The 15,491-nt window shown below is 54.1% G+C and overlaps 1 protein-coding gene across 2 annotated transcripts in view; it reads right to left on the bottom strand.

Moving 5' to 3' along the window:
* Faim2 (Fas apoptotic inhibitory molecule 2) overlaps nucleotides 1–15,491 on the bottom strand; it is a 29,440-nt gene continuing 13,949 nt past the window's right edge. For both annotated transcript variants that reach the window (XM_059247450.1, XM_059247449.1), the window contains 4 exons: nucleotides 15,007–15,094; nucleotides 14,702–14,797; nucleotides 13,073–13,126; nucleotides 1–259 (listed from right to left, as the gene is read on the bottom strand). In XM_059247450.1, the coding sequence (XP_059103433.1) occupies nucleotides 110–259; nucleotides 13,073–13,126; nucleotides 14,702–14,797; nucleotides 15,007–15,094 (388 nt within the window). In that variant the 3' untranslated portion in view covers nucleotides 1–109. The remainder of the gene's footprint in view (nucleotides 260–13,072; nucleotides 13,127–14,701; nucleotides 14,798–15,006; nucleotides 15,095–15,491) is intronic.

The following is a 15,491-nucleotide window of genomic DNA, read 5'->3' as shown; positions in this document are numbered from 1 at the left end:
TGGGGGGCTGGCTGCAGCGCGTTTATGTCTGGGTTTGCGGGAGTACAGAGAGGGTCACAGGACAGGGAAGGGACATTCTCCGGAGGAAGGTAGGGATGGGGAGGTCTCCTCATTCCCGATTGGTGCCAAAAAGCTGCAGAAGGAAGGTGAAGATATAGATAATGTCTAAATAAATGTTGAGGGCGCCAAAAATATACTCCTCGGGACTCAGCGAGTGGCGGCGGTTCCCCATGAGCAGCTGAGTGTCAAGAGCCAGGAACTGGAAGAGAAGAAAGAGCGAGAAGTCAGATTTTCAATCAGCATGGACACTAAGGGGCTAAGCCGCTGCCTTTATTTCCTGTGTGTGTGTGGTTTAGTGACTGTCCTGCTACAGCCCAGAGCTCGGAATTTTCCCAACACCTCCCACCCTTAATTATATCCAGCGCCTACTTACTGAGCGCTTATTTTGTTCCAGCAAGGGTACAACAGGGAGTTAGGGGTCCCTGCCCTCTGAAGCTGAAGTCTGGGAGTGTGTGTGTGTGTGTGTGTGTGTGTGTGTGTGTGTTTAGTGAGATGAGAGTAACCCCACAGTAATACAAAGTGCTTTCTGGCGGTGCTGAGAGTTAACTAGGAGTCATCTGTCCTGGGTGAGCGTGGCTGCTTAGGCGGGCTTCCTGAAGCAGGGAGCGTTCTAGTCCAGACATCTTCATATTGTCCCAGGCCCTGCTCCATGTTAGAGCGTAAATGCCCACTTCAGGTAGTCCGGGAGCTTGTTATCTGCTTTACAGACATCAACTCATTCCAGGAGAATTGCTATCACTAGAGGAAACTGAGGCCAGAGATGTTAACTATTGATCTAAGTTTACTCATGTGGGGAAATGGCGAACTCGGTATTTGAACAGGCTGACTCCAGCACCCACACACCTAAGCATTCCACTCGGTTGCTCTCCACAGCACCCAGGATTAATGTGTCTCCTGCCTTCCCAGGGGAACCTTCTGGGCCTAACTGATGATTGTACACAGATTGCCTTAGCCACAGCTCCCTCTGTCCCCAACCACCCCTGCCAACCCTTCCCACTGTCCACAGAGACTCCGCCCCTCCCTCAAAGCTTGCCTCTGGGTTCAATCTTGGCGGCAGAAACCCCTTGCAAGCAGCCTATGACATCAGGCAGGCAGGGACATCTTTTGGAGGACAGAGGCCTCAAAGTCTCCCAGTGTCTTAAAAGGGAAGAACCAACCCTACACAGATTGAGATTTCTTTAGATTCACGCATGTTCTGTGCCTAGCTCCTTTATCATTTGTATGTGGAAGGCCTGTGTCCCTCACACACCATCACACACACACACCATCACACACACACACACACACACACACACACACACACACACACACACACACACACACGCACTGGGTAACAAATGCACGCCAGGGACTAAGAGTTGGAAACCGTAAGGGACACAAATCTGTGTGCTGTGGCGAGACTCACTGCTTAATGGGGTGGGGGAGAGCTTCCAGATAATTACCGGAAAGCTGGGTCCTCGCTATAATTAGGACTGTGGAGCGAGAGCTCTTGATTGTTCAAGAGGAAGGTGTCCTAGGAGGGACATATTACCTGGGGTGTGAAGAAGCATGGGCATTGGCTAGACTGGGCAGACCTTAGGAAGCCCTGGGGACATGGAGACCTGCTGTGAACAGTGAGGAATTAGGTGCATGGGAGAGCCTTGTGGAAGGGAAGTGGCAGAGGGGTTGCTACCTGACCTTGAAGCGGCTACTTGCCCGAAGGGAGGCTGAAGGATGTCCCAACCCCTTTCCTTCACCCCATCCAAGAACTCCTCCACCCCCAGGACCCAGACTCTTGGGAGTTGTTTTAGATGTAGGCCACAGGGAACCCTGGGAGGTACATCTGGCATTGCCCTCCAGGCTGACGCCACAAACCACAGGGGCCAGAGACTCCAACAGGGAGAAAATCCAGCACACGCGGTACATGGTACACGAGGTGCTGGTGATTCTGAGCTCAGTCTTGAGTGCTACCTGACTTGGAAACTCTGTCCTGCTACTCACTCAGTCAGGAGAATGAGCAAGATGCCGAACCTCTTCTCGGCCTGTGAGCCCCTAGCTGTGAAGGGAGATGAGGGCGCTTGCCTCACGAGGCTGTTGTGAGCCGGTGATAACCATACTGTGTGTGAGACACCTGGCCCACAGCCGGCACCTAATGAATGGTCGCTGTGACTGGGGCTCTTCTGCTGCGACTGTGGGAGCAGCATCCTCCCAGGAATAGGCAGACACAGCTAATGGGACTCAGGTGGCTCCCACATCACATCAGGGAGGCAGACAGAGTCCGAGGGGAATCCGCACAGCTTTAACAGAGGGAAAATGGGAGCCGCGGTAAGGGTTGAGGGGACCCTGCACGCAAGAATCAGGCCCCCAGGCAGCAGCATTAAGGGCAGCCCCCCCCCCAACCCCTGGACACGGACTGAAGCTGGAAGGCTGAGGTCTGAGTCCTTCGCTCCCTGTTTCAGGAGTCAACTTAACCATGTGACCTCTGCACCTTCATTGTACAAAACAGGATGGCCACAAGGGCCACGCCACCCCCTGACTGTGCCAAGACGTCGGCCGCCCCCATTATTCTTTGCTATCATTTCACTCCGTTCTACTTGGCAGAATGAGATCTGGCGTCCTAAGTGAAATTTCCTCTGCAAAGAGAACAAGCAAGCGGGGGTGTGGGGTGAGGGAGCTCAAGTGCTGCGGGCTGTTTGGCAGGGCACAGCTGCCAAGCAGAAGTTAATAAATCGCTGAGCTGGGCTTATCAATCAGCAGCGCTTGGTTGATTTCCCGGAGCCTGGTCACCCCTGGGTGAGCTCATGAAATAGAATCCTTCAACCTGGAAGGCTTGGACCCGATCAGGTTTGGGGGCGCCCTTCCAAGGAACACCCACCCAGGGGCCTCCCAGAACAGGGAGCTGGCTACAGGGAACAGTAGGATGACCGACCGCTGCTCCTGTGCTTGGCCCCTGGTTCTGCATGCTCATCCCAACGGTGCTAGCTGGGGTGGCCTGTCCCGAAGGGGTTACCGTCCACCGCTGCAGCCTTGTGCCCGAGGGCCAGTTGGAAGCTTTTGACTTATTTGTGCTCACTCAGATTTACTGAGCACCTACTATGTTCCAGGGAACTTGTCCTCAAGGAACTGACAGTTTTAATGAGGGCAACAAAGACCGTCAGAATTCCATCATAAGGGCCAGCGAGGCGGCTCGGCAGGTACGGGCCCTGGTGGCCTGAATTTGATCCCTAGAACCCACACGGTGGAGAGGAATGACTTCTATAAGTTGTCCCCTAATCTCCACATACACGTTGTGGTATGTACTTGCACAAGCACAGACACAAACAAATGTAAAATGATTTTTAAAATTCCATTATAAGTCCACATTACGGGGCGGGGGGGGGGGGGGGGGTAACGGGCTAGCATCTCCCTGGTAACTCAAACGTTGCCAACCTTCCCAGCCCACAGCAGGTTACTTTGTTTACAGTTAACATACTAGTTGCAAACTAAGGTCAACTGTTGACACCTGGAAAGGTAACTCCAGTCACGTTAGAAGCCAGCTGAACACAGGACTCTGCGGGAAGGGCGTGGGATGGGGTCAGAGGCCGTGCAGGGCTAGAATATGAGTAATGTGTGTGGAGTGTGTGACAGGCCTTGTGCATGCTAATACGCTCTCTCAGCTCGCTGTCCCCATGTGCGCTGGCAAGTGGGCACCGTCACTCTGCAGCCTATGAGGCCAGGGGTCTTAGAGAGGAGTGTGGCTTGCTCGGCCGCTTCTCTAGTGCTGGAACCTGACCCTCACCCCTGTTCCGGTGGAGCTGGGGCCGAGTAGGCTTGTGTGTGTGGACCCTGGGCCAGTCCCCGACTCAGCAGGGCTGCATTTACACCAGCGGTTCTCAACCTTCCTGACGCTGTGACCCTTTAATACAGTTCCTCATGTTGCGATGTCCCTCAACCATAGAATTATTTTCATTGCTACTTCATAACTGTAATTTTGCTTAATGTATTTCTGTTAATGAATCATAATATGAATATCTGATCTGCAGCCCCTGTGAAAGGATTGTTCAACCTTCCCAAAGGGGTCATGACCCACAGATTGAGAAACACTGATCTAGCCGGGCGGTGGTGGCGCACGCCTTTAATCCCAGCACTCGGGAGGCAGAGCCAGGCGGATCTCTGTGAGTTCGAGGCCAGCCTGGGCTACCAAGTGAATTCCAGGAGAGGCGCAAAGCTACACAGAAAAACCCTGTCTCGAAAAACCAAAAAAAAAAAAAAAAAAGAGAAACACTGATCTACACAGACGCTGGCCTGACCTTGCTACACTGGGAATTAAGCTTATATCTGTTGTCTGTCCCTCCCTCAAACACGGCTCAGAGGTGAGCCTGAGGCACTCTGGGAGGGCCACACCATGGTGAGGCCATCAGCAGACAAGGGATGAATATAAAAAAAAGCTGGGGCTGCAATGTGTTGAACCAGCATAAAAAGGAACTCGTGGACCAGGTCTGTCCTACAGAAATGGCAGCGCAGGGCAGGAGTGGAGAGCCCTGGGCTGTCCTTGCAGGACGGGTTGTAACAGAGCTTTACTGGAAACCACCCAGTCTGTTGACAGGGGCCAGTTAACGAAACTGACGCAGTTCCGAGGCGGAAACGTCTGATATCTGCTACCAGGAGAAGAAAGCAAGCCGCAGAAAGTCCTTATCACATGGCTGCACAAAAGCACGTGTGTGACCCAAAAGCCCACAAACAAGCATGTCTATAGAACAGTCTAGAAAGAGAGCAACTGCCCTTCATGGTCACCTCTAGGGAAGGTAAGGACTGTGGTCAAAATGTATGCTTCATCCATATTTAAGGTTTTCAAAAATTGAGACCCAGGAGCAGCTGTACTCATATATTGTGAAGTATGACTTATATACAGAAGGATTAAAATAGCACGAGATGGGCTCATGACTGTTTTTAAACATGTAAGCCTCTGTGACAAATGCCACATTACTGTCCTCACCACTGGTTGACGTGACTGGAGCACAGAGAGTGTAACCAACTTGCCCTCATCACACAGCCAAGAGGATAGCTCAAGTCTGCTGATCCCAAATGCCAAGAGAAGCAATGCGGACTGCATGCACGCTGGTGTGTGTATGCGCATGTGTGTGCAAATGTGCGCGTGTGTATGGTATAAGAATGACATAAGAAGAGATGCAAACATCACCTTTGCTCAGAGAAACACAGGCTTCCTAGCTGGGTGGTGCAGAGAACTGAGCCCCTCTCTGGTGCTCTGTCCCCTCCTTTAGAACCAGAGGGTGACTTTGGCCTTTGGGATGTTCCCCCTACCCACTTTCTCTTTAAGACAGGATCTTGATATGTAGGCCAGGCTGGCCTCCAAATCTCAATTCTCCTGCCTCTTACCTCCTGAGTGCTGGCATTACAAGTGTGCACAGCCACCCCTGGAGGGCTTTGGATTCATTAGAAAAGCAGCTGCCAGGGGCTGTGGGTCTGGCTCAGCTAATAAAAGTGAAGAGAAAGCTTGAGGGTTGGAGTTTGGATCCCCAGCACAAACATAAAAGCTGTGCACGTCATGTGTTTGGAATCCCAGGTGCGGGGAAGGAAGAGACGGACGGGCAGATCCCTGGAGCTAGCCAATCGGTACTGGTGAGCTAGCTCCAGGTTCAATGAGAGACAGAGAGCAATTAAGACTGTTGTCTACCCTGACTTCTGGCTCCACACTCATGGGCACACACAGACATGCGCACACTCACACAAACACACACATAGAAAAGAAAGAGGCTGGCCTGTGAAGACCTCAGTGCCTCCTGGCTGGCTGCAGGTATGTGGGGCAGCAGGGGAGTGAGGACAGGCTATGAGTGGAGGCCTGGGCCCCATTTGTTGCCTGATGCCAAAAGAAAGTCTCTTCTCGACTAGGGAATCAGAAGTATCAAAGGCCACACACAACCTTCGTCCTCCAGGCAGGCTACTGGAGGAGCAGGGTCTGGCAGGGATTGCAGCCAGCAGGTCTGGTTCAGGAAGCATTGTCTAAACGTGTGCGAAAGTAACCACGGCAGAGAAGGCAAGACTAGACCCCCGTGCTTGAGAGCACAGGCTGGGAGATCTCAAAGCATGGCTCTGACCTTGGGCAGCCCACTGTTCCCCTCAGGTGAGGGTTTTAATAACTGGCCACATGCCCTGCCCCTCCTAAGCCCTATGCATCGTCAACTCATTTTAAAGTCACCCTAAGGGGTGGGTTCTGTCGCCGGCCCCACTTAGAGAAACTGAAGCAGAGAGATGTTACCTAACGGGAGCGGCTCACACAGCTGGAACTCGGCATAGAAGCACTCCAAACACGGTGCCCTGGCTCCCAAGCCCTGCCCTAACGTGAGAGCGACTCAAGGCTGCCATGTGCCAAGTGCTAAGTTTCTTTTTATTCCCATTGTACATGACCTTCACAATAGACTTGTGCATGTACAGAAAATCAGCTCCATTTTATAGACAGAGAGGTCCAAGGTCAAAGCTTGCCAAAGGTCATACTGTGGTAAAGATGAGCAAGGCCTTGGATGTGGCTTGGTGGGGGTGTTCCTTCCGGTGGGCAGAAGGGCTTCTCCTCTCTACATGCCCATTGGCCCGTCCCTTTATGTCTCTGCTTGGCTCTGCCGTGGACCCAAGAGTTGGGATTCCTCTCTCGGTGTGCTGCCCTACAGGGAGGTCTCTTGTCTGCTTTGGCACAGTATCCTAGCTACCCTGACCCCTCCTCTTGGGGACAGGGGTTCCTTTCCCCTCCCCTGGCAGGCAGTTGTGACCATTCAGGTGTGACGAGGGTGTCTGCGGGAGGATTAGACTCTCAGGAGGTGATGATGTGATGATGTGTAGTGATGACCAGGAAGTAGACCCCAGGACAGCCAGCTCACCACACCCTCCCCCTACCTCTGCGCCAGCCACCAGCTTTCACACAGCTTGGGGGAGATAGCATCTCCTGTATCAGAGGAAGGTAACAGGAAGGAAAGTCCTCACATATTTTTGAGGCTTATAAACCCCTTGGAACAAGAGAATGAGTTTTGACAACCTTGGGCCCGTGGGGCTGGTTTTTACTTTGCGTTGTTGTCTGGATTTGGGGAAGACCGGGCCACACTATTGCCCTCACTAGAAGATCAAGTGAGGGGCAGAGTAGGGAGGGGGAGACTAGAGAGTTCCCTTAAATTTCTGAGACGCTCAGGGCTGCTTAAACTGTGGTCAGAGAGCCCAGAATCTCTGTGGGGCTGGGTGGACTGAACAGTCTAAAGCTCCCTCTGGGGTGACAGGCTAAGAGGGCCTCTCTAGGTCCATAGTCCCCCATTTCTGTTTCCCTACCTTATAAAGGGCAGGGCTGAGTCAGGAGGACTGTGATACCCTCTGTGTGTGTGTGTGTGTGTGTGTGTGTGTGTGTGTGTGCATGTGAGCGTGTGAGCGTGTATGTGTGAGAGCATGCACAAGTGCATGAGTTTGTGTGGTATGTGAATGTGGTGTGTGTGTTTTTGTGTGTGTGTGTGATTGTGAGTGTGCACATGTGATTGTCCATAGTGTGTGAGTATGCAAGTGTATGAGAGTGTGGTGTGTGAGTGTATGAGAGTGTGAGTGTGTGGTATGTGTGGTTGAATGTGTATGTGTGAGTATGCATGGGAGTGTGAGTGTGTATGTGTGAGTATGAGTATGTGAGAGGATGTGCAAGTGTGTGTGCATATGTGGTGTGTGTGTATGAATGTGTGAGCGTGTGTGTGAGTGTGTGTGTGTGTGTGTGAGTGTGTGTGTGCCTGTGTGAGAGAGAGAGAGAAAGAGAGAGTATGTGAGTACATACACAACTGTTCTCTCTGGGCCTCAGGGGTCAGCACCCCATACAGTAAACTTCACTCACTCCTCAAGCCTCACAACATCTGGTCCTTACACAGCCTTCCCGATACCCGCTCCCTGACGTGGAGACACAGCACTAGTGTTTACTGCCCCCCCCCCCGACTTCCGGCCTATCCACTCGGCTATCTGCTGGTTTTCCCAAAGTGTGGGGACTGCCATTTGTCCTGTCTACTCTCAGTGGCTCCCCAGGTCCTCCAACAGGCTGCACTGGGTCAGAGGCAAAGCTTTCTTCCTAGTGCGCCTGAGTTCTGAAGCCCTGTGTCTGATTTCTTCCCTGGGTTTCTGGGACTTGGCTTCCTGCTTTGGGTGGCTGGGAAGACTCAGCTACCCCAGGAAGGTTCTCCAAGTTCAAGGCAGCTTTTCCAGGCACGGGACCCTGAAGGCTCAGCTGTCACTAGAGACAGAGCAGCCAGGCCCTTGACCCACCCTGCACAGTTTCTGCCCAGCCCCACAGCTCTGCCCCATTACCCTATGGCCCATGAGTTCACCTCTCAAGAAAGCACCCAAGGAGAAGGCACTGGCGGGGAGAGGACGGCGGAGCCACTCAGCCCACACCTTTCAGCTGACTCGTCTACTTCTACTGGCATTTTGTCCTGGCATCCAGAAAGGGGTCGGGGTCGGGGTCGGGGTTGAGATGCAAGGTCAAGGCTTCCTGACAGTGCGCCAAAGCTGGACATGGGAGAGACCTAGGAGGGGCCTGCTTCTCGAGGCTGGACCAGAGGCCCGTGGGGCCTTGGCTTCCAAGCCAGGTGGCCCTACCCTGAAGGATGGAAGAATCTCAGAGCGGGAGCTGAGGGATCAGGGAGAGAGACCCATTGGATGTTCTCAGTCTCGGTAAAGCCCAGGCTGGTGGGGACGGGGAGGGAAGCCCCACCAGGGGTTCAGGGCCTCATCTGACGCTTCTCTTTATCCCTTCCTCATACTTCCTTGACTAGGCAGGAACCAGGCCGGGAGGTGGTGGTGTGTGCCACCCTGCCTTGCCTGACTGCAGAGCAGAGAAAGGGTCCCATTGTGCCACTGAGCCACAAAAGGCTAAGCGGGAGATGAAGAGGCACTGGGCTCCAGTTTGGGGGGGGGGGCGCACAGATTCCACAAACCGGTGACGGTGGAAGAGGCCAGCAGGGGCCAGCACAGAGCACTAGGCAGGGGGTTAATGAGAAGACACAGGGATCTCCTCCTGGGGCAGCTGCTGAAAGGCATGCATCATGGCACCCGAGGGCCGGTCTTCCCTTCTCTAAGCAGAAGGGCCCACCCACATACTCTCTCAACTACTCTTTATGTAAACCAAGGCTTTTGGATGCGTTGATTGACTGAGACATTTTGGGGGTCACTGGGCACCCAAGTTTCTTCTCCTCCCTGTGACTCACAGGAGACAGCTGGGCCAGTGCACATTCAGCTGCGCAACTGGGCCATCCCAGCACCTCAGACATGCCCTGCCCCCACCCCACCCCTCAGGCATCCATTCACCCCACAGACATCTGTGGGTGTCTGCTGTGCACTATGCTGCTCCAGGTGTTGGGGCTACATCAAGGAACAAACCAGCGTGGTGTGCGAACCCCACTCTCAAGGAGTTTAAATTCCCCTTGAGTCAGAGAACCAAACAGATCAGAAAACCCCAGAACGTGTCCGAGAAAGAGATAGGCTATCTAGAGTTAAGAATCCAGGAGCAGGGCACGAGTGTGGAGGCGCTCGCTCTGTGCTGTGAAGGAAACAAAACAAGGAAGGAGTAGAAGCTGGGAGGGTCTCAGGGGACAGAGGAGCAGATCAGGTGTGGAGCCCTGGGTGTGGACGGGGCCTGTTACACCCAGGCAGCAAGGGACCCGAGTGGACGCAGCAGGGTGGGGGTCAAAGGGGACCTGTGGGAAACACCGGGCCGCTGGATGCCAAGGGGAGTGTGTGTGTTCTCACCCTTGCCTGCTCGCTGGACCAGAGATGTGGGCACAGCACGGGAAGCTGCAGGGTCCATCGCAACAAGCCTGGTGGGAGGCGATGGCACCTGACACTGGGAAAGAAGGGCCGAGAAGCTTGGCAGAGCGCTTAGGCTCTAGCGAAGGGCTGGAGCCACGAGACCCGCTGCTGAGGCTGGTGTGTTAGGAAAGGAGCAGAGGGGCCAAGGGATTTGTCCTGAGTGGGAACAATGAGAGAGGCTGGGGGAAGAACCCAGAGGCTGGGGGCCCAGGAAAAAGAAGTTGTTTGCATGTGTTATAGGCTGAAGGGTCTGTCAGATGGCAAATGGGCATCCCAACAAGGCAACTGAACATTCTAGTCGGGAACTCAAACACTAGGGCTGGAGGTGAGAATTCACAGTCATCAGTCTAAAGCATAATACAAAGCACTGAGGCTGTCTAGGCTCCTGAGGGAAGGAGACGGAAAGAGAAGACTCGGGGACCCAGGGCCTGCTAAACAAAAGCCAGACGCAAGAGGCCTGGAGGATGCTTCTGGGAGAATGAACACTGAGTCAGATTCTGCTGAGCTAGGTCCAAGGGCTGAGGCTGCTGCTGCATGGAGGTTGCTGGTGAACTACCGGATGATAGCACTCTACAGAGTGCTCAGTGGGCTAGGGAAGCTCAGAGGCAGAGCTCATGCTTTGCATGCACAAAGCCCCAACTTCAGACCCTGGCATTGAAAAGGCACACAAGAGAGGATGGGAGCTGACAGCTGGAGGAAGGGAGGCTGGGGGTGGGGCACTGTGGGAGATGAGCACGGCTTCTTAAAGAGCTTTTGCTATATATGAGGAACAGAGAATGGGCCAGGGCTTTAGCGAGATGTGGGTTAAGAGTATTTTGTGGTTTTTACTTTTCTTTAGATGGGAGAAATTACGGCATGTTTCCATGCTGACACCAAGGTCTAGGAGAAGTCAACACACGATACACTTGGTGATGGTGGTGGTGATGATGATGATGATGATGATGATGATGATGGTGATGATGATGATGATGATGGTGATGGAGAGGACACACCTCTCCCCAAGGTGACCACAGAGGCACTGGACACCAGTTTCAGGACACCTCAGTCCTGGGCCTGGACCTGTCTTTTACTGGCCACGAGACTCTGCCAGCCCCACCACAACTTAACCCTCAGGGCCTTCAGTGAGCAAGGCGGTTCTTAGACGACCAGCCTTGCTTCCTTCCCTGGATTGTGGTCGAGACGCAATGGAGCAATAGGTGTGAAAGTGTTCTACAGGACGCCATGGGTGGGACGGATGGCTGGGATTATTTTTGTTATTCTAATAACACAAGAGATTATTAAGCAGACTTAAAGGCTTAGTACCATCCACCCAGCCCTGCCTGCATGCATAGCCTCCCTGCATAGCTTCTACTGCTGCTGCCACCTGCCCCTCAGGGAGCAAAGTGCATGCCCTGGCCCTCCACAGATGCCCGCTCTCCTCCAACTCCACCGGCCTCCCTCCGCCTCTCCTGTCCCTAGCCATGACTGCTCTCGGGGGCCTCCTGATGCTGCTGCCTGGGTCTGTGGCCCTGGTTGTTTCCGCCTTCTTCCAATTCCTTCTCAGGGACTGAGCTTCGCTTGAGAACATATGACCTGGAAGGAGGAACACGCCCCAGGAGCCAGAAGTGGGCGTCCCAGGGTAACCACTTTATCTAGGATTTAGGGGTTCCCAAGATGGGATCTCCAGTGCTGATACTGGGGTTGGTACTACATAGATGCAGCACCCCTGAGTCTTGGTCTCAGATCTGGCCTTTACTGCAGCGAGACTGATAACTCAACCCTAGGGTTTCTGATGCGGAAGACGCCTGGCTTCGCTTGGCAGGACTTTCTACTTCAAATTTTCTAAGTAGCCAAGGATGACTTTAAACGTTGATCCTCCTGCCTTTGCCTCCCGCACGCTAGGACTGCAGGTGTGTTGCCACCCAAGACAGGGCTTTCTGTGTGGCGTTGCAGCCTGTCCTGGAACTCACAGAGATCTGCCTGGGAAGAGGCAATTCTGACATCAAGGTTGTCGACCCGCCTGGGATGTACTGGACATTGTTGTCATCCATGAGTCTGGAATTTGTAACTAAACTGGGAACTCTGGCCACTTAGCAGAGCTGAGCAAACTGGAGAAGGAGGAAGTCTGGCTGTTATGTCACTGGCAATAGACATCTATTCGGATGGCTTCCCATGAAGATGTCATGGACACCAGCTTGTCTCTTGGGTGATTGTGGGGCACATATTCAGGTGCTTGGGGGCTATCTGACCAAAGGATATGTTGGGCTGCATTGGGCAGATATGTTTTGGTCATGTTGTCTGGGCACCTGCTTCTAGACACTTCCCACCAGGCCTCTGCCTTTCAATGGGCCTCTGGAGCCAGATGTCTGAGTTCCCAGCCTTGTCCAGCCTTGTCCTACCATTCCTAGGATGCCAGGATGATCTTGGCGTGTTATCTGACATCACTGAGCTTCCTCTTCATTGTGATCTCAGAAGAGCGGAACCTATCTGCTAGGTGTGGTGTGAGGATTGGGAACAAGGGAAAGATGGCTGGGGAAAGTGAGTGTTCAGTATTAGCTAAACCCCAGGTGCAGTGGTACATGCCCATGATCCCAGCGCTCCGGAGGCCGAGGAAGGAGGATGGCAAGGTCAAGGCTAGTTTGTTTTTGTTTGCTTGTCTTTTGGTTTTTCGAGACAGGGTTTCTCTGTGTAATGACCCTGGCCGTCCTGGAACTCGCTTTGTGGACCAGGCTGGCCTAGAACTCACAGAGCTCTGCCTACCTCTGTCTACCGAATGCTGGAATTAAAGGTGTATGCTACCACTGCCCAGCGAGGCCAATTTGTTTTGAAAAGGCAAATAAGTAAATAAATACATACATAAATAAATTAGCTATTACTGTTACGTGAATTTGGTGAGAACAGCAAAGAACAAGGTCCCTCTAATGGAGCCTTTCACGAAGCATGTGACTCTTCCCTGACTGCCCTAGGACCATACTAACTTGGTCCACACAGCAGGACATCCCTGAGCTCTGCCCCTCTTCTTAGTCCTGCTCTGGTAGGCAGCTTGAAGCTTACTGCTTCACATTCCTGTACCCCGCTCAGAGAGCAGGTCTTGGACACAAGACGGAATTCCCTGAATGTGGTACTGCACCAGCCCCACCCTCAGATGCTGCAGAAAGCTTCCAGAGAGACAGTGAGGAAGACACAGGGTAGAAGAGTCATAAAGTTGAGAAGGCAGCCCCAGAAGCTGGGCCAAACTCACCAAAGTAAACACGCATGCTCCTAGCACGGCATAGACGGCGTGGAGCCAGGGGACCTGTGGGTACAGGAAGGGTGGGCTTAGCATGTGGAAAGGGCAGCGGGCCGAAGGGCCAGGGGTTGGGGAGAAGGCTCAGTCCAGAGGATGGAAGAAGTGGGGCTAATTCTCCCCAACACTCTCTAAGCAGCTCCAGGACTGAGAAGGGCTTGTGGTTCTCTGGGTGCTCACAGTGTAGGACAGAGAGACCCCAGGATAATCATGGGGAGACCTGCAGGGAGTTCTCACAGACCTGATATTTTTTCCTTCAAAACACAGCCCCAGGCTCAGGCTGGCCAAGGGTGACTCATCCTATCTGACTGTTATCCTCCCAGCCTGAGTCTGGCTCTAGGCTCCCCCAGCTGTCCTCATCCATCCCTGCTCTATCTGGGGTCTGCCTGTCCCTCTCACAGAGAGCTCTCTGTCTCGGCCTTGGGAGCAAGGGCTCACGTGGAAGGAGTCAGCTGAACTTGGGGGTGGGGGAGGGGTGGGGGGGTAGGGATAGGTATGGAAGTGGAGGCACCTGGAGTCTCTGTCAGATGGCCATGAAGGGCCTGCCTCGGGAGGCCAGAACAATGCCCTTCCCAGTGTGTGCTCACCCCCGGATTGTGCATGCCCGCAACTATAAGGTGCTATGTTAGCACTGCCCTTTGTGGAACGCTTCTGGAAAACTTTCCAGAAGATTCCTGGAAATAAAGGTGTCCCATCAGTTCAGTGTGGGTCAATAAAGGGTTCTTTGAAGTTCTGGGGCCCCTTCCTGCAGCCCCCTCCCCATCCTAGATACATAGAGGCCCCTAGGCCAGCTCCGGCCCCTCCCTTTGTCAACAGGATCCTGGGAAGAGCCAAAGAAATGCCAGAATCAATCTTAACATCCTCGACTGGGTGCCAACTACCCGGAGGCTGGGGCTGGGCGGGATGGAGGTAGGTTAGAGGGGATGAGGAACGCCATCCCAGCTTGGCAGACAAGAGGAGATGGGAGATTGCATACAGAATGTGGCTGGAGAGACCGCCACTGAGCCCCCGAATAGACCCTTTCTTTCTTTCCTGTGTTCCCAGGACTCAAACCACCTGTCACGTCCCCAGTCTGTCCCCCAGCTTTGGTGGCTTCAGCTCCTGCACAGCAGGCACTCTGCCAGGCAGGCCAGATGCCGGTGGGTGGGTGGTCTGTGAGATGGGGTGGAGAGTCTGTCTCTGCCTCATAGCCTTACTCTCCTGCGCCTGGCCAGCCCGATTCTGCCTCTTTGGGCTTGGCTGGTCCCCTAGGAGGTCCCCTGAGCCTGGTGGGCCCCTGGATCCCCAGTGTATCTTTCTCAGCTATGGCCTCCCTCCCCCTTCCCTCCGTCTGCAGGGGAGGGTAGGGAAAGTGAAGCCGGATGCGGCTCATGAGCTGGGCAGGTGCCCAGGCCGCCAAGAAAAGCCTCCTTGTTGGCTTGTGTATGCTGCCAACACACCTAGGGCAGGTGCCAGGAGGGCTGGCCAGGGTGGCAGGCTGTGGGGCTTTGGCCCCGGGCCTGCCCTGAAGGGGTAGGAGAACACGGCACCCTGGGCATCGGGCCGTCCCCACTCTCCTCCCGGGCCTGTAGGCTGGAGACTCACATATTGGAAGGGCAGGAGGATGGCTAGGAGGAGTCCGCTGAAGAACAGGGTCATGAGCATCACGAACAGCACACCTTGGCAGGAGGTGAAGTCAAACTGTGGGGCACAGGGGGCCATCAGCACCGGGCCTCAGCAATGTGCTGGCCAGAGGCTGAGACCCATGAATTCTTTGCTCATCCCCACAGCCCAGAATATCCCTCTTCCAGGGGATATCCCTAGACCCAACTCAAACCCCGGTCTCTCCTCAGCCCCGCGTGGATCCCTGACCCATGTGCCCTCCCCTGCCCACAGGCCCCAGGGCTGACCTTGGTCTGGAAGCTGAAGATGGTCACTGAGAGGCAGACAAGGGCCGTGATGCCCAGGCACATCAGCACAGATGTGGTGTTGTAGTAACTGAGGGTGGACACGGGGTCAGTGGGATTCCGCTCTCCCACCCCTCCTCACAGAACCACCCTTCTCTACCAGAAGCTGACCTCATGACCTGCGGTCCCAACCTGTCTCCTTCCCAGGACCTCCCACTCTCAACTTTCCCAGGCTTCTCTGTCCTTGAACACTCACTAATGGGGCGAAGGGTCTAGAACAGGCAGAGTGGGGTGCATTTATGTCAGCGTGGGTAGTATCATCTCACTCTCCACCATCCCTTACCCCAACCCCGCTCACCTGCTCGGGGCTTGGAGTCATTGGCAACGTTAGTGCCTAAGGAGGCGACTCCAGGCCAAAGCGGCCTGTCTGCTTGAGTCCTTCCCCCACCCAACGGCTGCCCGGAAAGATGAGATTTATGGGGTGGTGT

This window comes from Peromyscus eremicus, chromosome 20 (genome assembly GCF_949786415.1).
Source record: "Peromyscus eremicus chromosome 20, PerEre_H2_v1, whole genome shotgun sequence".
Lineage (NCBI taxonomy): Eukaryota > Metazoa > Chordata > Mammalia > Rodentia > Cricetidae > Peromyscus > Peromyscus eremicus.
This window is presented reverse-complemented; position numbering and strand designations above follow the sequence as displayed.